Raw genomic sequence first — 21,251 nt, 5'->3', positions numbered from 1 at the left:
TTTCAATAAAGATAAATTTTTTAAAAAATTGTTACCATGTTTATTTTAAACCTTAAATAATTTTATTTGGATATTTCCCTAATTTATTTCAACTGAATTGCACAATCACATTTATGATAATAAACTACCTCAAATGTCACTTCCTCTGATTCCCATACTAGGTCAAATCTCCAATTATGGATTTTCAAACCATTTCCTATTTGTCTTATCACAATTGTATTTATACCACTTATTGTGTAATTGTTTTATATTTGTCTCTCTTGATAGAATATAAGCTCCATAAAAGCAAGGAAAATGTAATCCTGTTCATAACTATATTCCTAGTATCTACTAAGCTTTGTAAAGAACATAGACTCAATAAATGTAATTGAATTAATAAAATATAGCAAAATGTACCTTTTTCTACCTCTAACCCAACTAAGAGGAATTTAGAATCTCTAAATCAAGAGTCCTAAATAGAGTTCATGTTCTTCCCACAGGGTTATTCACTGCATTCAAAATAATGTCTTATATACATTATCTCATTTCCTCATGAAGGCACAATGTAAAGCCTTCAGATAACTTGAGCTTTGCCCATCTGGTATGGCTCAGATTGTTGAGAGTCCCATGCACCAGGAGGTCCCCAGTTCAATTTCTGGTCACATACCTGGGTGGGGCGCTCAATTCCTAGTTGGGGGAGTGCAGGAGACAGCAATCGATGTTTCTCTCTCTCTCTCCCTTCCTCTCTCTGAAATCAATAAAAACATATTTTTTAAAAAACAAACGAGCCTTACAGAAAGCAAGGTTGTTCCTGAGAATAATTTCTAAAGAACACATAGAGTTACAATTCACAAGAAAAACATTCATTTAGTTACCAAACTACCAATTTAATGCAAACCCAAAAATGATCCTATGAGTATATATCCAAAACACCAGTCTATTCTTAGTATTCTAAAAAGAACTGTCTCAAATAATGTATTTGAGCCAACATACAAACATAACTTTCTGACTTCTTGATGCGATGTGAAATGAGCAAGAGAGATAAAGAAGGAAAGGAGAAAGGAAGGAAGAGAAAAGAAGCAATCTCTACCGGGACTTTCAATTGTACACTCTCCACATCTGTTACCTAGTTTCCAAATTAAATTCTGGCTATCACTTCTTTTCAAAATTTTCTATTAAAAATGAGACTACAGCACAGCCGGGCGTGGCTCAGCGGTTGAGCATTGACCTAGGTTCCAGGTGATCGGGGTTTGATTCCCAGTCGGGGGCGTGCAGGAGGCAGCAGATCAATAACTCTCTCATCATTGATGTTTCTATCTCTTTCTCCCTCTCCTTCCTTCTCTCTGAAATCAATAAAGATATATTTTTTAAAAAAAAGAGACTACAAATGCAATTTTTTAATAATAAAAAATTTTAAATATTAGAAGAATGCACATAACATTGGATAGTTCCTAACCTGTTGAGGGAGGAGCTACAAGAAACAAATAAATGGAAAGTTGCCATTGAATACTCAGGAAGGGTCTTCCCAGGATGTCCCCACAGTACTTTTTGTTTGTTCATCACCCCTCTCATAAATGCTTCAACTATTAACTACCATTAAAATATTCTAGATGGCAGTTGGCACTTTGTATCTTCAACTGTTACATTAGCTCCTTGACTTATGAACAAGTTAGGCTCCTAAAGGATTATGTTCCTGTTAGTCTCACTAACTTTCAATACTGCCATGTGTTCTGGCAGAGCTCTAAGTCCTAAAGTAAATTCTGTTCATATCCATGAAAGTTAAGAAAAAGAGCTTCTATATTTGTATTTAAAGCTACATATGAGCAAACGTCAAAGTAAAATCTAAGCTAAAAACTTGTATGTACTGATTCAAAAATCTCGTACTCGCTTCGGCAGCACATATACTAAAATTGGAACGACAGAGAAGATTAGCATGGCCCCTGTGCAAGGATGACACACAAATTTGTGAAGCGTTCCATATTTTTATTATAAAGATGCTCAAGGAAATTAATGAGAACAAGGCACTAGATGGTAAGGTCGAGGAACTTGGTGAAAACATGAAAAAAAAGATACATAATATAAACAAAAATCTCAGCATGCTAACTATACTCCACTGAAGTTCTTCCCCACAGATGAAGCTGGATTCTACGCAAGGAACTTTACAACCAAGAACACACAGTTTCTGAGGCACATTTCTCAAATTAATGGCATCTGGCTTCAACGAAACAAAACTAAAACAAAATAAGACCTAGCAGTGAAATATGGGGAATCTAGTCATTCGTTTCTTTGGTAAATTCTAGAAAAAGCCACATGATTAAATATAATAAGATTTATAACACACAACAAAACATAAATGTGTATTAAAAATAAGCTCCTCCATAAAAAAGGAAAGCACTGTCTTTTGGCTCCACACGTGCTTCACTACCACAGATAATTCATTTACTCAACTAAAGAGAGCGTATATAATAGTGTTCCAACTCCAAGGCTTGTTTTCACAGAAGCTCAGTATTTTTCCTTTAAAAATCACAACTGACACATATGAAAACCAGACATAAAAAAAAGACTTCAACTACAAGCATAAAATTCAAATCAACATCTCCAAAACATTCCGCTACTCCAGGGCACATTTTGATCGTATCTAAGATTAAATGGCCAAGAAGGCCATTTTGTAAGAAGGCTAACTTCTCTTTTTACAAAATATGCAAACACAAACACTTATGTTACAACTGGTCAATCTCCATCGCACCGAGCCATTTATAAATGAATTAACAAAGTAGAAATTAGCAATCACATAATGTAGTGTAATGAAAAAGCAGGAATCCAGGAAGTCTAGGTTACTTCTACCACTAACTACTGCAAACTTTGGGCAAACCAGTTCGATTCTCTAGGAGAAATATATAAAATGTAGAAGCTGATATAATCCTTAAAGTTTCTAAAGGTTTGCTAAGGCTTCCTAATAATTCAGAAAGTACTAAAACATACTCTCTTATCACATGGTGGGTTCAAACCTGGAAAATGTTAAAGGATTATCTCAGAGGTCTCATGGAACATAAACATATTAATCATTAATACATACATATGAATAATACAAACCAAATGACTTCCCAATTAAACACCATTGCAGAATGGCTTCTTTGCCCTGCTCTCCAAATTTGTTCTTAGAACTAGCATATTAAAATAATCTATCAGAGCTAACTTCAAATGGAGGAATTTTTGAGATACTAGGCATTACAAAACACCCTTTGCATTTGAAACTTTTATCTTGCATGCCTTTATATTCTTCTGTGTTTACAGTGGCTAAAAATCCTTTTTTTAAACTATCTGAATTACAAAATTACCTTAAAATCAACTGTTTCATTTGCTTTTATATCTAAATTTACATGGGTGCTTCTTTCCCCTACTTGCAATTTTTGTTTTTGTTTTTAAATATGTTTTTCATTGATTTCAGAGAGAGGGAAAAAGAGATGGAAACATCAATGATGAGAATCATGGATCCACTGCCTTCTGCATGCCCCCTATTGGGAATCGAGCCTGCAACCCAGAAATGTGCCCTGACCAGCAATGGAATTGCGACCTCATGGTTCATGGGTCGACGCTCAACCACTGAGCCACACAGACCAGGTGCAATTTGTTTTTTATATTCACAAGTTTTAAAATTTTATACAGTCAATATGCTAATATCTTTATGTTTTAACCTTAAGTTATGCTTAGTTAATATGTAGGTATTCTGTATTTTCTTCTAGTAGTCATATAATTCAATTTTTTATAATTCCTTTAAAATTAGATGATAATATCTACCCCTGAGGAAGGGATAGGAAATCATCCTAACCCCAAACAATAAAGGTCTACTGCTACTGGGGGAGAGGTTAAACAGAGCCTGCCTAAGAGTAAAGGTGATCTAGGACAAAAGATACTTTTGCCCCATGCCCACCACTGAAAGGCAAACCAGCTCCCAGTAATAAGTAACAGCACTCTACTAATAGAGAAGGAACAAAGGAGTACAGAGAGAGCCTCTCTAAAGTACAGATGTGCAAATAAGGCCTAAAGATATAGGTGGAGTAAAAACACTGAGTTAAAACTTTCCAGTAAATCTACACCCACCTTAAGTACAACGTGATGACAGAAGTATTTAAAGTTAACGATGGAATGAAGATAACCAGAGCAACAAAAAGACATAAACCCTGATCAACTCCAGGCAAGGCTGATTCAACTCCCCAAACTAACGGCTTAGCAAAACAAGAGTCATACCTATTTCTTGGCATAAATACTAAATATTTCAGTTTCTACTATCCTGCGATTGATGGCTGGCATTCAATCAAAAATGGGGGTGACTTCCCTGGTGACTAAGGCAATGCATACATGTGGGGTTACTATTACCTTCTCTGTAAGTTGTATGAAAACATCTCCTTAATTCAATTGCATTTGTACCATTCCTTCAAATAAGGTTATTTGATAACAACCACCTTCTCCAAAAAAAAAAAACTATAAGCCACACAAAATTTCAAAAGCAAACAATTCACTTTCAGGAGACAAAATAATCAACAGAAGCAGACTTAAGAGATAACTCAAATGTTGAAACTATCTGCCAAGAAATTAAAAATAATTATAAATACTGATGAAGCATCAAATCGAACAGGTAAACAAAACTCATGATCAGATGGCAAATATCACATATAGAAACTACAAGGGTAGAACAAAAATGCTAAATGAGTCAATCTGAAATGCAAAATATGAGGTATCCAATAACAAAATTCAAAAAGCCTTTGAGGAGCTCATCATCTTTGACAAAGATGATGTATTTTGACATTTATTTGTAATATTTTAATATAAGGTAATTAGTACTCACTAAAATATTATATAAACACCTATAATTTTTACTTTTTAATAAGAAGATCTGCATCTACAATCTTGACCCTTCTTTTTCTTGCATAGTGACACTCATACAGGAGCTGGGGATCGAACCTGCAACCCAGGTACCTGCCCTTAACTGGGAATCAAACCCTTGACCCTTCAGTCTGCAGGCTTATGCTCTAACCATTGAGCCAAACCAGCCAGGGCTATTCATCTATTCTTAATAAAATTCCCAGCACATCAGGAATAGAAGGGCACTATACAATCTACTAAATATTAACTGCTACATCATATTTAATAATAAAAAGCAATGTTTTCCCTAAAGATTCAGAACAAGGAGATCAGCTGTCACAACTCCTGTTGCAACATACTATAATTCCTAGTTAGTGCAATAAGAAAAAAGAAATAAATAAAAGGCATACAGATTGAAAAGGAATAAACCTGCCTCTATTTGCGAATGGCATGATTGCCTCCGTAGGAAATCACAAAGAATCCAAAAAAGCTCCTAGAACTAATAACTGAGTTTATTTATCAAGGTTGCAGGACGCAAGACCAATATGCAAAAATCAATTATATCTCTGTACACTAGAAACAAAAGATTCAAAATCCAAATTTAAATAGTACTATTTACAAGGAAGTAAGGAAGGGAGGGAGGAAGTAGGTAAGGATGGAAGGAGGGAAGAGCCTGTTAACCACCGTGGTTTTAGAAGCACTGTTTAAGGAACTTCTGTAAATCTGAAAATGTATAGATTGTTATAACAAGAAGATTCTCTAGGTTTGGTATATTCAGCACTATTGTAATGTTGGTTAATGTTTTGATATGTTTTAAAAAAATAAACAGTGCCATTTACAACAGCACAAAAAAATCATAAAAATACAAATGTAATAAAATATGTTCAAGATCTCTATGACGAAAACTACGAAGTAGTGATGAGTAAACAAAGACCTAAATAAGTGGAGAGATATACCATATATATGTATTAGAAGACTCAATTCTCTCCAAACTGACCTATAAGTTCAAAGTAATCTCAATCAAAATACCAGCAAAATTTTTTATGTTGACATCGATGAGCTGATTCTACAATCAATAAGGTCAGGCAGAGGAAGTGGAATAGCCAAAACAATTTTGTACAGAAACAAATTGAAGACTCATATTATCTTACCTCAGGACTATACTTTAAAGTTACATTAATCAATTCAGCATGACATTAGCAAAAGAGTCAATAGATGAATAGAACAAAATGGAGTGCTCAGAAATAGACCCATATATATGTGTATATATATATACATACACACACATATGCATATGTATATTTATATACAGTCAATTGATTTTTGACAAAGGTAAAAATGCAATTCAATGGAGAAAAGATAGTCTCTTCAACAAACAGTGCTAGAACAATTAGACATCCACATGCCAAAAAATTAAAATAAACCTTGACCCATCTCACACCACGTACTATTAAAATTAACTCAAAATGGATGACGAACCTAAATTTAAAATATAAACGAAAAAACTTTTTTGAAGAAAACAGAAAATGTTCATGTCACTGGGTTAAGCAAAGATTTCTTAAAACCCATAAAATTCATAACATTAAAAATTAAACACTATTGAAATTAAAAACTCCTCTCCAAAGGTCATAGACTGGGAGAAAATATTTGCAAAATACATATCTCATAAAGAACTGGTATCCAGAATATTTAAAGGACTCTCAAAACTCGGTAACAAAAAAATATTGTTCTGAACAGATACATCAGATGTTTTTGAATGTCAAATGAGCACATGAAAATACACTCAAAATCATTAGTTCTACGGAAATGGAAGGTAAAGCTACAATGAGATAGTATTACACACCTATATCACGATGGCTGAAATTAAAAGAAAAATAAAACTGGCAATACCAAATACTGAGGAGGATGAGGAGCTCTCAGGCAGTGGTAGCTAGAGGAGTACAAAATGATACATCAACTTTGAAAAAAACAGTTTAGAAGTTTCTAATTAAGTTAAACAGTTTTCATATAACCCCGCAATCCCACTTCAGTGAAATAAAAATCTATGTGCATATAAAAACCGGTACTTAAATGTTTATAGCAGTTTTACTTGTAATTGCCAAAAGCTGGAAACAACCAGCTCAACTGGTAAATGAACAAATTTTGCAATGCTACTCAACAGAAAAAAGAACTGAGTATTGATGTATACGACAATATGGATGAACCTCTGAAGTTCAGGGGTCCCCAAGGCCACCCTCAGTTTCAATGATTCACTAGAACTCACAAAACTCAAAAGGCCCATTTTACTCATGGTCACAGTGTATTATAGCAAAAGAATACAGATTAATATCAATAAAGGAAAGAGAGGCATAGGGTAGGATCCAGGAGACACCAAGCTTCCAGTTGTCTTCTCCCAGTGGAATTGTGCAGACATATTTCTCCTAGCAAGAACGTGTGACAACATGCATGGAGTACTGACTACCAGGGAAGCTCACCAGAGGGCTGGTATCCAGTATTTTTATCCCAGGTCTGAAATGTAGGTAGGGCTGACCTTAGTCTCCAGATCCTCCACAGGTCAAGGTGATATCACATGACTCATGACCACACTGACAGCTACACTGTCAGTATAGGCAACCTGGGGGGGGCCAAAGGCCCCCAAGTAAACAAAGATCCTCCTGTCAGGCAGGGTATTCCAAGGGATTAGAGGTTACCTCCCAGGAACTGTGCAAGGGCCAAACCTTAGGCAACTGAGTTGCCCATTCTCAAAAAAACCACTCTGACACCAAATGTGTGAACTTTTTCCCTCACACCAACTAATTATCTAACTCTCCAGAAACCAACTGGGGTTCCTACAACTCATTTTAATTCTGACACTACTACACAGTCAGCATCAGACGTCCTACAAAACTGCCCCCACTTCAGATGCTGGTCACATGTTACCATACTTCTGACTTTGCTACAAGGTCAGGGGGGTTCCCATAAGTCCCATCTCCTTTCAGGTTCAATAATTTGCTAGAATGGCTAAAAAAAAAAAAAAGACTCCAAAGAACCCTTATTTACTATTATCAGCTTGTTATAAAGGGCACAAATGAACAGCTAGATGAAAAGGTACATAGGGCAAGGTCCAGATGAGTCAAGTCACAGGGGCTTCTGTATCCACATAGTTGAAGTGTGTCACCCTCCCATGAAGTGGATGCGTTCACGAACTCTGAAGCTCTCCAATAGAACTTAATGTAAGTTCTATTACATGGGAATGACTGAGTAAATCATTGGCCATTGGTAACAACTCAATCTCCAGCCCTTCTCCCCTCCTTGGAGGTCCAGGGGTGGGGCTAAAAGTCCCAACCCTCCAATCACATAGGTTGGTTCCTCTGGCAACCAGTCCCCATCCTGAAGCTATCTATGGGCCCACCAAGAGTCACCTCCTTAGCATAAACTCAAGTATGGCTGAAAAAGGTTTGTTACGAATAACAAAAAATGCTCCTTTCAGGCAATTACAAAGTTTTTAGGAGCTCTGAGCCAGAAGTAGGGGCGAGGACTAAATAGTTATTTCTTATGTCACAGGAATGCTATTCCTTTGCTGCACAGCCTCAAATGTATTTTGAGAAAAAGAGAAAGCAAGCAAACCAAAGAGGCTACAAAGTGTACGGTTCCATTTATAATGACATTCTGGAAAATGCAAAACTACAAGGACATAAAATAGGTCAGTGATTGTCAAGGTATGGAGTGTAGGGGAAGGGCTTGACTACCAATGGGCACAAGATAATATTTACATCTTGACTGTAATGGTGGTTACGCAAATATATGTGCTTATCAAAACTCACAAAACTATACACAGAGAATAATGACTTTTACTGTTTGTGAATTATACCTCAATTAACCTGATTAAGACAATCAACAATACAGATACATTCACCTGAAGCAATTTCATCCCTTAAAACTGGCAAATATAAAGATTATGTGCCTGGCCGGGTGGCTCAGATGGTTAGAGCGTAGCATTGCCCCGTACACCAAAAGGTTGCGGGCTGGATTCCCGATCAGGACACATACCTAGGTTGCAGGTTCAATCTTGGGTCTGGGCAAGTATGACAAGCAACCGATTAATGTTTTTCTCTCTTTCCTCCCTCAATCTCTCTCTCTCTCTCTCTCTCATCCTTCTCTCTTCTCCCCTTCCTCTCTCTAAAATTAAAAAAGAAATCCTCTTCATACCTTCTTTTCACAAAATTTTAAAGTTAAAAAAAACTATAAGCTTAGCACTATGATTCTGAGAAACCATGAACAATACAACCAAAATGAACAAAGGTTAAACTAAAAGAAACTAAAGCCAAATAATGTCTTCTCTGGAACAATCAATAATACTTGTTGAATTTAAGAAAGTTCAGAACTGAAATTTTTAAGTTTTTAATAAATACTTGGCTTCCTGACGAACCTGAAAGGGATAGCAATGGAGGTCTTTTAACATTCCTCCCAGCGTGGCCACAGGTCTGATCTTCCCTCAGAGCCTGAGGCAGCACTAATAGTGTATCAGGCAAGATGCATGAACCATGGGAGCTTGATAAAGAAAGCAGAGAGGAGGCCATGGGCCATTATCAGACCATTCTTCTCTGCTTTCTATGGTCCAAGGGCACTTTTCCATGTTTTAGTCCTCAAATGTGCAGAGCTGCCTCCAACCTCTGAGCCTTGAACATGCTGTGCCCTTTGTAGGAATACACTTTCTCATTCTCAATCTTTAGGCCTCAGCTAAATCACCCCTTCAGAAAGGCCTTCTTGACCACCCTCACCCAAAGTGACTTCCCCAGTTATTCTTCCTTCCTCACCTCTCTATTTCCTTTTTAGCACTTAGCACAATCTATAACTATTTACAACTTATATTTGTCTCATTAACAAGAATAGAAGCTTCATAAAGACAGAGGGCTTGCCTTATTTATCAACTTCCAATACAGTAGTTCAATAAACATTTTTATTGAATTCATTAATAAAGAAGGTATTAATAACAATAGTGATGATAATAATAACAGCTAACATTTACTGAGCACATATAATCTGCAAGGCATTCATACTGAAGGATTTACAGATAAAGTACTAATTTATCAACCCTAGAAATAAGAAAACTGAGACACTGAGTTATTAAATTACCTCGCCCTATGGTCACACAACTTAGTGTGTGGGTCTCTCTACAGGGCAGCCCATAAGCTGGCAAAGGAGAATTTACTCATTAGATGGAGAAAGCTGGATCCGTTCTTTTTCTTAGCTACTCTACTTCCATCATTTCTTTTACCTTTCTTATTTTGCTTCACAATTACAGCTCCTCTTTTTCATCACCACTTTTCCCTTTTTCCCCGTCAATATTATTTTTATTTACTGACCCTTTTCTCCACTCCATTTAATCTGATTCCAAGTAATTTCATGATGTATTTTGATATTTATCTGTATATTTTAATATAAGGTAATTAGTAATCACTAAAATATTATACAAAGACCTACAATTTTTACTTTTTAATAAGAAGATTTGCATCTACACTCCTGACCCTCCTTTTTCTTGCATAGTGACTCTCACACAGCAGTCAGCTAGGTTGTGGACTCTTTAAAATAAATAAAAAAGGACAAGAAGAGGAGGAGTTTCCTTTTCTTTCCTCTTCTTTTTCTTGGTTTCCTAAGAAGGTGGATATGAATACAAATACTGCCCAAGCCTATCTGTACCATAAAGAGCCCCTTCTTTACTGTGTCTGAAAATTTGCTGTGGAGTACAAAATTTAAATTTATGCCTTGGTATCACCCCATTTCACATTGTCACCACAGAATCTTTCATGGTTGTTCCCATATCAGCTTAGAGCTACAATTCTCCTCAGGGGAAAAAGCAGGTTTGGGATCCAGACTCTTTCCAGACAAATAAGGAAACTTTCAGAACGCTTTCTAAGCAGTTGAATCTGAAAGCTGCCACAACACTTCTATGGGAGTCCCAAGAGGAAGTTTCCCAGCCAACTTGAGAAACAGCTATTTGTCACCACAAAAGAGAATTCATTCTAAACTAAAAGAAAAAGAAAGTCCAACCTAGCAGAAATTCCTTGCCCTTATAGAGAGTTTATTTTTAAATAACATAATTATCACCTCTTCTTTGAAAGGCAAGCTGAATCTTCAAACAAAAAGTTTCTTTCCCATATGAGCAAAAGTCTGATAAAATTAATCAGAAAAACGGAAGTTTTCTTCTACAATAAAGAATTAAAAGATCATTTAAAAAATTATTTAGTAAATACAAAAATTCATTAAAAATACAAGAAAAACAAATTACACTTTTATACACGAAGCTCAAAATGGCAAGGCCAAAATGGGAGTTGGGAGATACGGGGTGGTGAGGGATCAAAGCAATTGAAAATAATTCAGACAAATAATCCACCACAGTTTTGCCTGAATAAACCCAATATTAACTAAAGTTTTCACACTGTTTTAACTGTGAGGTTCTGACTAAAATATTAGTCTAGGTAACAGCTGCATTTTAAGGGAAGTGTCAGATAAAAGTGTTAGCTTTCTGTTTAAGTGGGAAAAAGAAAGGTGATTTAAAATTGTCTGGATTTCTTTCTATTTCTCTCCCTTCTTTTTTATTTCCTTTATCTTCTTTTTTCAACACCATTTGCAATTCAAGAAAATTCTCTCTATATGGTGATCTAGTAAACTTATGTACTTACAGAAGAAAATTTTAAATAGACACTATTAAAATCTAGATTGACACCTATGTAAGAATCACAGGCTATTTTTAAGTAGACAAAAACAAAACTTCTAAATTCTAAAAGTACAGATTTTTAAAACAATAAGTTCAATAGCACCTAAAGAAGAGAGCATAAATGTTCTGCTCTCACACATAAATTAATTTATGGTTTAGCCTTTTTCACAGACCACACAAGCAACTACTACAAAAGGAAGTGAAAAAGTTATATAAAGGTGGAAAAGGCTGGTAAAATCAGATGACTTCCAAACTACTTTAGGGATGTTTTCTTTCTAATCCAGACGTCCACGTCACATTTCAAAAAAAGAGAGTGTGTGAAAGAAATGAGAAATCAGGAAGTTTTTTCCTCCTGTAACTGGTAGAAAGCAGGGTATATGATTTCTGGGTATCCTGACTTTGAATTCTTTTTCAAAATATGGAAAATTATGGATCCATACCAAAGAACTACAAAGCTCCATTATAAAATAAGTTTCTAGGTTCCAAAGTGCTGAAAATATCTTAAATTTAAAATGTCATATTAACACCATACTTTTCAGAAGCAAACATATTTAACTTCCTTTGATATTCTGCGAAAGAATCAAAATGTGATACCAAATAAATGAAATAATTTAGTTTTAAGATTTTACTATTGGGGATGTAAAGAAATGGGCACCAGTCCCGTTAGAAAAGGTGTACATTTTTATAACCTTTTCTAATAGCAATCTGACAGTATATATATAACAAACTTTAAAATGCACATACTCTTGAACTCAGCAATTTCCCTTCTAGGTATCTTGCCCTATCAAAATACATGGACAAATGCACAAGAGTATACACACAGTGGTATTTCTTGCAGTATTATTACCATATTATTACTGACAGAGAAAACCTGAAGAGAAGTAAAATGTATGTTGGTAAGTGTCATAAATTTATAAATGAGGAAAATGAGGCTTATACTGGTCAGGTCATAAGTACAAAGACAAAGGCTTACCATATGTATAGCCTAAAGAGACAATTCTCAAAAATACTTTCTCTTCACTTTATTCCTCAAAGCTGAGGTCAAGTGATATGTTAAGGAAGCCTTCCTTGATGCCCACTTTCCCTCTATGTAAGATCAGCCTCCTATGAACTTTCATACTAAAGCCAAATGTTTTAGTATTTATAACACTGTGATTTAATTATTAACAAAGACAGAACCATGTTTTTCATCTGCTTTCCCAAGTGCCATGCACAGTGCCTATGCAAAAATAAATAATAAATAAATAAATAAATAAATAATAAATAAATAAATAAATAAAATAAAAAACATATTTTCTAGATCTGTTCACTGGAAACCTAATAATGAGTACCTATAGTACCGAGACTGTAGCCTCTAAATACCAAGGTTTATCAAGCAAATGGTTGATTCCAGGTCTGGGTCAGGAAATATACAAGATGATCCTGGGATGTCTTATCATACTAAAAAACAAGGAAGCAATTAAGGATTACTAAGGTCATGTCAAGAGGATGTAAAAGTCAACTTGAAGAGCCCTTCACTAGCCAATTTAAAAACATCAGTAAGTAAATTAATAGACTAAAACATCAGATATTTTCAAATTTATGAATTCATAAAAAGTACTATAATTATTTTATCATCCTTGGAGACCCAGACTCTAAAGAATCAGCTCATTAGTTTCAAAATTGATAAATAAAAGTAAATAGCTGAGCTTCCTTTCCTATTCAAACTTTACCTCAGGGTAACAAATAATTGACAAGGGGAAATATCTCTATTTTAAAATATTCTAGTTATTAAATATAAGGAAGAAATGATTACCAAAAAAAGAATATCACCATTTTGCAACCCCTACTAAATGGATTTATGCAGTGATTATCAATGACTAACAGACATCATGTGCCTATACACACAATACAACTTATGAGGTAGTTTTGCCAAAAAACTCAAACCTGAATCTGATTAAGCCTCTAAGTCTAACTACTAATTTGAAGGAAATGCAGGGTCAGAGGGACATGTTAAATGATACCACTGGTATGCAATCAGCAAAATCAATTTTTGTTTGAGAAGTATTTATTTCTCCTTCACCTTTGAAGTATAATTTCACAGGGTACAGAATTCGAAGTTGGTGGGTTTTGGTCTCTCCGTACTTTAAATAGTTTACTCTCTTTTTGCTTGCATGGTTTTTGAGGAAAAGGCTAAGGCAATCCTCATCCTTGCTCCTCTATAAGTAAGGTTGTTGTTTCCCCTCTGGCTTCTTTCAAGATTTTTTCTTTTAATTGATTTTCTGAAGTTTGAATACATTATGTCTACCTGTAGTTTTGTTGTTTTTTTGGGGGGGGTTGTGACATTTATCTTGCTTGGTGTTCTCTACGCTTTCTAGATCTGTGGTTTGGTATATGATATTAATTTGGGAATATTCTCAGTCATTATTGACTCAAATATTGCTTCTCCTACTTTCTTTCTTTTCCTTTTGGCATTCACATTTCATGCACACTATGTCTTTTGTGGTTGTCCCAAGTTCTGGATATTGTGGTCTGTTTTTGCCTCTTTGCTTTTCGGTTTTGGAGTATTCCGTTGTCATATTCTTAAGCTCAGAGATTCCTTCCTGAGCTGTATCAAGTCCAGTAATGGGCCCGTGAAAGGTATTCTTCATTTCTGATCTCTAACTTTTTGTATTCCTTCTTAGAATTTACACCTCTCAGCTTACAATATCCATCTGTTTTTGCATGTTGCCTACTTTTTCCATTAAAACCCTAAAAATATTAATCCTTGGTTTGACAATTCCAACATTCCTTCCATATTGACTCTGGTTCCAATGATCGCTGTCTCTTTAAACTGTTATTTTTTGCCTTTTAGAATGCCTTGTAATTTTTCTGTTGTTTAAAGGGAGACATGATGCACCGGGTGAAACACACTGTGACAAATAGGTCTCTAGTAATGTAGTCATAAGTGGGGGAAGGGGCATTCTACAGTTCTATGATTAGGTCTCAGTCTTTCAGTGAGCCTGTACCTCTAGACCATGAACTTCACCAACGCTTCTCAGTCCCCAACCCCTCACATTTCTTTGATGGAACAGGATAGCTGGAGGAGGCTGGAGTTATGTATTTCCCTTTCCCTACATGTTTGGCAAGAAGGGTGCAAATTGGGTTTTTCCCTTCCTCCAGGTGGAAAACTAGGCTGTGGTAAAATAGTTTCTCCTGAGGGCCCACTTTCTTAAGAAAAGTAGAATGCTGGGGGTATTTCAAAATGGTTCCTCTACCCCCCACCCCCACTAAAAGCCCAAGGGGATTTTTCTCTGACACTGACTGTGAGTAGGTAGAGCTCCTTAAGGTAAAACTCACAAAAGTGTTGGGGGGGTCCCCCTGTTGGATTCTCTTGCAGTTTTTAACTCTCAGAGTTGTCTACACTGAGCCTCCAGATTCATTAACCACAGTTTAGGTTTTCCTATCCTAGCACTAGTTCCTGCAAAGGTTTCTGCTCTGGTAAGTTGTGATTCTCTGCCTGTCTCTCCAATTTTGAGGGCAGCAGTTTACCCTCTGACAGCACTTCTATGAAGGATCTAAGAAGTGTTGTTGATTTCTTTCTTTAGTTTTTTCAGCTTTTTACTAGTTAAAACAAAGTGATAACTCTTAAGCTCCTTCTTACAGAAAGAAGATATTCTGAGTTTTGAGATATAATTTAAATTAATAGTTTTTAAGAGTTCTTTGTATATTAAAACTATTAACCCTCTGCTTGGTTTTACAAATATTTTTCCTGGTTTGTAATTTGTCTTGAAATATTATTTCTGGAGATGAATTTTAAATTCTTATGTAATCAAGTCTGAAATTTGCCTTTTGGGTTTCTGATTTTATGGCATGCTTTGAAAGGCCTTTCCTCTACCAAGACTACCTTCACCTACGTTTTCTTTTTGTACTTTTACAGCATTTTTAGTTACTACATTTACATTTCTTATCCACCAGGAATTATTTTTTCTTCAGTTTTTATTAAATAGCTGGCTGGTTGTCACAAATATTTTCTAAGTAAGTCCATTATGTTCCAACTGATATAAAATTCCACCTTTATCTTTGACTAAATGTCTATATATTGAATCTGTTTCCAAGCAACTCTGGCAAAACAAACAAACAAACAAACAAAAAAACCTAGTTACACAGATAGCCTCTGAAGGGAACTGGATAGCTGAAAACAGGCAATAAAAGACAAACTTTTCATTGTTTACCCTTTTGAATTTTATTCCACGTGCTTTGAATTACCACTCAAAACATCAATAAAAAATTGTTAATGTTCTGCTTACCAAACATGATGGAGTTATAACATACTGCAGCTTTCTGCAAATTACAATGTAGCCCCATATGCACGTGAATAATACCTAAAATCATAGAAATCATAGATACCGTAAAATTAAGGTATTACCTTAATTTTAAATCTGGGAACTCATCTAGTCTTTTTTATTTTATTATTTTCACACATCAGTTGGTTGGCTCCCGCACATGCCCCAACTGGGGCAGGGATCGAACCAGCAACCCAGATACATGCCCTTGACCAAGAATTGAACCCGAGACCCTCTGGTGCTCGGGCTGACACTCTAACCACTGAGCCACACCGGCCAGGGCTAATCTAGTCTGTTTTAAATGGATAGTGTGAGTGCTTCAAATATGTCTTGAACTAGATATTCCTGCCATTTAATATAATCAAACCCAAAACCAATTTTTACCCTGAAGGAAAAAGCTCTTATTTTAAGTAAAGCTACTACCTCAAATCTATAAGAACCTCAAATATGCTTGATTCCTTACTATGTGTGTTCCATAGATTTAGCCATCACAGATGTATTTTGCTCTCTTCATTGTTAGCTGGTAACTACATTTCTTCTATTAATATCTATAGTCAAATACTTAATTCAGAATCTAATCTTTCTACTCTACTGCAATCCAATTATTGTATTTTCAATGTTATTTCTTTATAATTTGATTTCAATGTCAGATGCCAAGTGTGACCTCTGTTGTAACCGTAATACCATAATGCTTGACTGGCTAAGACAGAAGAAATATTCACCTGGCAGCAGATGGAAAAAGAACACGTTTTGTCTTTTAAGTCGTTCTCTTTAAGATCCTCTCCCTCACACTATTTTCTAAATAACTATTAAAGTAGACTCATTTGGTAAGTTTAGCTTTTCTCCAATAAAAAATATTTTCAAGCACTTCAAAATACTCTCCAATAAAAATGGGAAGATGACCTAGTACTTAGTCTCATTAGCATACTCATTAATAATTACATAGACTAGATACTACCTCTGTGCCCGTAATTCTGCTCTCACTACCTGCTCACCTAGGTACATTCACACTTTCTTTTCTTTTCCTAATAAATGAACTCCTTTAACATGTAGAAGATGCATATTCCACATACTCCCCAGGAACACTAAGTGAAGATGTAGAAAAGAAAGCAATTATTTTAATAGAGTCTAATTACCTTAGATTTTAAAACCCTTTGCACTTGATCTACATAACATTATTATCCTATTTCACAGGAAACGGGTTGACTTGCCAAAGAGGATGTTATTGGTAGTAGAAATAGGTTTCCTGTTAGAACATATTTTGCCCTAAATATGCTACCTCCCACCATGATTCAACTCAAAATCCAAAGAAAATTGTCTTTGCACAACATAAGGAAGGAAGCACTTCATAGCACAACAAATGAATACTAGTGGTATATATATTAATAAGTTTAGTATTTAAACAATTTTCTATCTTGAATACAGGAAATGATCTCAAGTACACCAAATGAGACCATACTTTAAAAGCTTCTGGACAGCAGGTAATGTATTTCCTTTTGTCCCACTATTTATAGAGCCTTACCTTACACCATGAAACACTTATTTAATGGTCACCTACAAGTAGATCTCAACTATCCAAGGCACAGCCCAATACACAAAGATGAGAAACGCCCACTACTAAAATCTAAGCACTTTCCATGAGAGGGTCCTTCTCAGATGAAGTTACTCTTAGTTTAGATGAACAGTACTCAACCATATCAGACTTATGTCCCCCTTCCATAAAATATTTTCCAACTTGTTTTGTCACTCTGAAATGAAATGAATAACAATATTCCTACAGACAACTTCAAACAAATCCATATACCCTAAATAAAATATAGATGGAACAAGGACATGAAAATAATTTATAATAAGATGTGTTTCAATGTTAATCCTGAAACAAAACTGAACTAGAAGACATAGAAATGTAATTAGTAGCTACACATGACAGCTACAAATGCAAAGCTGTTTGTGATGCAATTTTCCAAAACTGTCAACAACTCTTGGTCAAGTTATGAAGAAAACAAATCTTCCTTTCACACATCGGTTGCATGTGGAAACAATGGAAAATTCAGTTTCAGATAAAACCATGAGTTTATATATAAAATGTTCTACGTTCAGATAATTACGAATTGTACACAAATGCAATATTCCTAAACCATGTAGGACATTGTGACATTCTTTGTTCAGGATAACTCACACACTGTAAAAAAGTAGAGCATCCCTGGATGTTAGTGATTAGCCCCCTTCATTCCAATAAAAAAAAAGTCTCCCAACTTCCCCCTAGGGGGCACTCCCCATCTGGACTCACTGCTTTAGAAACAATTCACCTATCACAGTATAATGTAAAGAACGCCTAGGAAGCGTGGACTAGAGTTCCATTTCTGTTACCTATGAGCTATGTGGTCACTGGCAGTGAGCTATCTAAACCTCAGTTCCCAGTATATCAAAAGGGAATAAACACCTAGGCTTTTTGGGGTATAGAGGCTGACTCAACAACATAACTTGAGCATAGGTGGTTTCCAATACATGGCATATTGTGATGTGAAGAAGGGGGCTATTCCAGATTGAGAGCAGAATAAAGTAACATGAATGTGGAGGAGGCTAAAGATATAATAAGCATACAAAATGAAATTTAACACACAGCAGCCCAGTGACATTTCAGAGAGCAGCCAGCAGTCCTACGTATCTCAGCAAACCCTGAAGGCATTACTGTATTACAATGCATTGAAATAATTTATATTCAGCATGATGATCCCCAAATTAAGAAGACAAGAAAGACATCTTTAAGAAATTTATACTGTACATGGCTGAAATTCTGTAAAGTTGTGATACTTCAGAGAGTGACTACCTCACATTATTCAAACTTTTATTGGGCAATTACCCTATTCTAGGTACTGGGAAAACACAAAGATATCTAATATATCCTACCTGTCCTCAAACATTTTACCATCCAGTAAATTAGACATCAGTAAAACATAGCCATAATATAAAGCAGACTGACACAGGTATTAAATATAAATTCAAGTAATAAATTATGGGAGCCTAGAAAAAATTATGAATAATTCTCACTGAGGAAAATCAAAACCATCATCATGGCAAAGGACACTGGAAAAACAAGGATTGTGACAGAGAGTGGGGAGCAAATCACTAAAGGAAAAAAAAAATCCAGACAAAGTCACTGAGCATGAAAATACAACTTGGCTCAGAGAAGAGAGGTAGGGAAAAGGCTGATTAGGGGTTGGGAAGACAGTAAAAAGTAAGGCTATAAAAATATTTCAGGACCTGTTCATGGAGGGATTTGAATGCCATTCAAATGATTTTGAGTTTTATTGCACAAGAGTTTTTCAGAAAACTGGTGCTTATGTGGCACTCCTAATCCCCAAATAATGCTGAACAATGGCCCAAAATAAGATTCTGAACAAATGCAAATTTTTATTAAAGAGATCCCTAAAAATAAAACACATTCTTAATATGAATAAACAACAAGGACCTAACTTAAGAGTAGAAAATAGCTTCTGAGCTCATTTCTTAAATAATCAAAATACTACTAAATCTAGTGAGCCTGGGAACTTAAAAGAACTCAGGATAATCTCAATCTTATGTGTCCTTGATTTTCTTCCAAGCAAGTCTGAGAACTTCCTAAACATGTTATTTAGCATTGCCTCATGTCACCCCTAAAAGTCAAGAGGTAGGCTACAGTATTATTAGCCTCTTTTTACTATGGGGAAACTGAGGAACAAAACGAATAAATTACAGTATGGTCACAAAATAAGCTATTACATTTCCCTGGACTTTAATTAAAGACTTGAGGCCCACATATCAATCATTATTCTTTGTACCATCTGAATATTACAATTATCTTTCACTGTCGTCTTAACTGAAAAAAGAAAAAGACAAGACTAAACTTTCAGATCATTTCCTCAAGTTGGTACTGCCACCAACAATTTTTAAAACTCTACCTCCTGAATTATGCTATCTGCAAGAACTGCAAAGTGTACCCAGTAATCCAACCTCCCCAAAAACAGACATCTGGAAGTAGCAGGACAGGTCAGGAATCCTAGGCCCAGCTTTGACTTTGAATATCTGGCAGGCTCAAACCTGTGTCTGTAAAACAGGCTTTGCAGATGCTGTGATAGAAAGGTGCCCTAAGAGGCCGAGGAGAGCGTTATCAAAACTACGCCCACTGCTGCAAACCTGAAACCCGATGCCTTCCTCCCCTGCCCCTCCCCGCATTGCACCAGCGCTCGGCCGCGGGAATCCCGGAACGCCCTGAGGCCTGGGCAAGTACCCTCCCCGTTTCACTTAAAATGCGGCGCTTTAAGGTTGCCCAGGGCGCTGGGCCTCAGTCACCAGGGAGGACACCGGATGTGGTTACACACATCTCCAAATCTTTCCTCTTCAGAGCCTACGGCCTGGTCCGGGCGATTCCGTGACACGGAGTTCCTGCTCCTTACTACTTTGTTTCTCACACACGCACTGACAGCCCCTACCTTCAAGTCCCCTTCCTCAGCCTCCCGCCACTACCCCGCTCCACGCCGCGTGGACGTCCCAGGGACTTGAGGAGGAGGAAGAGGGGCGTTAGAGAGCAGGGTCCGGGCCGCGAGACGACTCGGCGGGCACCACGGTGCCCCTCGCCCACCCACCCAGACCCGGGGGCCCGGCCGCCCAGACCTGGCCTCCGCCAACGCGCCGCCGCCGCCGCCGCCGCCTATCAGCGGAGCGCAGGGGCGGGGCCGGCTGGCTCGGCGGCGGCTCGGCCGGCGGGCGGAGACGGGCGGGGACCGGCGAGTGATCGACCGCCTCGCAACTCAGGCCGCCGCGCGCACACACCCGGCCCGGCTCCCGAGGGCGCCAGCGCGGCCCCGGGAAGCGCGAGGAGCCGGCGAGCGCGCGGCTTGCCGTTGGCGGCCTGGTCCGCCCCGCTCGGCGCCCACCCGCCCTGGAGGTGGGGTCCAAGCCTCCGGGAAGATGGTGTCCTGGATGATCTCCAGAGCCGTGGTGTAAGTGCCGCTCACGGCGCCCCGTAGCCCACGCGAGGCCCCGGGGAGGTGTAGGAGGACCAGGGGCCAGGACGGGAAGGGAAGGCCCGGGCCTAGGCTAGGGTGGGCTGGCCCAGCCTCGAGCCTGCCCGGGGCTGGGGAACCCTCGGCCTCCTCACCCTAGTCCACGTCGACGCGAGGCTCCCTGCGGCGGACGAGGGCCCGGCGGCTGCGGCCGGACTGCGTGCGGCTCGGCGGCCCAGCTCCCGCGGCGCCGGGTGAGCGAGCGCTCGGGCGGACGGCGCGCGCTCCTCGCTGCCTGTCCCCGCGCTGCGCGGCACCGCCCTGCGGCCCGGGCGCGGCGCGCCTGCGGCGGCGCCCTGCGCAAGCTCCGCAGACGCTGGAGCGCGGCCGGCCCGCGGTCCTCCAGGGGATGCGGCGGCGGCC

At 37.8% G+C, this 21,251-nt stretch overlaps 2 protein-coding genes and 1 non-coding gene across 3 annotated transcripts in view; 2 read left to right on the top strand and 1 right to left on the bottom strand.

The window, feature by feature from the left end:
* Nucleotides 1-21,070, bottom strand: part of JMJD1C (jumonji domain containing 1C) — a 197,277-nt gene extending 176,207 nt beyond the window's left edge. The window contains exon 1 of the mRNA XM_087824400.1: nt 20,984-21,070. The gene's annotated coding sequence lies outside the window, so the exon portion shown is untranslated. The remainder of the gene's footprint in view (nt 1-20,983) is intronic.
* LOC148091529 (U6 spliceosomal RNA) lies at nt 1,860-1,964 on the top strand. The gene has a single exon (XR_015715667.1). It is a non-coding gene; the product is annotated as a U6 spliceosomal RNA (small nuclear RNA).
* REEP3 (receptor accessory protein 3) overlaps nt 20,700-21,251 on the top strand; it is a 75,290-nt gene continuing 74,738 nt past the window's right edge. Inside the window, exon 1 of the mRNA XM_087824401.1 lies at nt 20,700-20,825. Coding sequence (XP_087680527.1) covers nt 20,794-20,825 — 32 coding nt within the window. The 5' untranslated portion in view covers nt 20,700-20,793. The remainder of the gene's footprint in view (nt 20,826-21,251) is intronic.

Source organism: Miniopterus natalensis, chromosome 14 (assembly GCF_054644295.1).
Source record: "Miniopterus natalensis isolate mMinNat1 chromosome 14, mMinNat1.hap1, whole genome shotgun sequence".
NCBI classification, from domain to species: domain Eukaryota; kingdom Metazoa; phylum Chordata; class Mammalia; order Chiroptera; family Miniopteridae; genus Miniopterus; species Miniopterus natalensis.
This window is presented reverse-complemented; position numbering and strand designations above follow the sequence as displayed.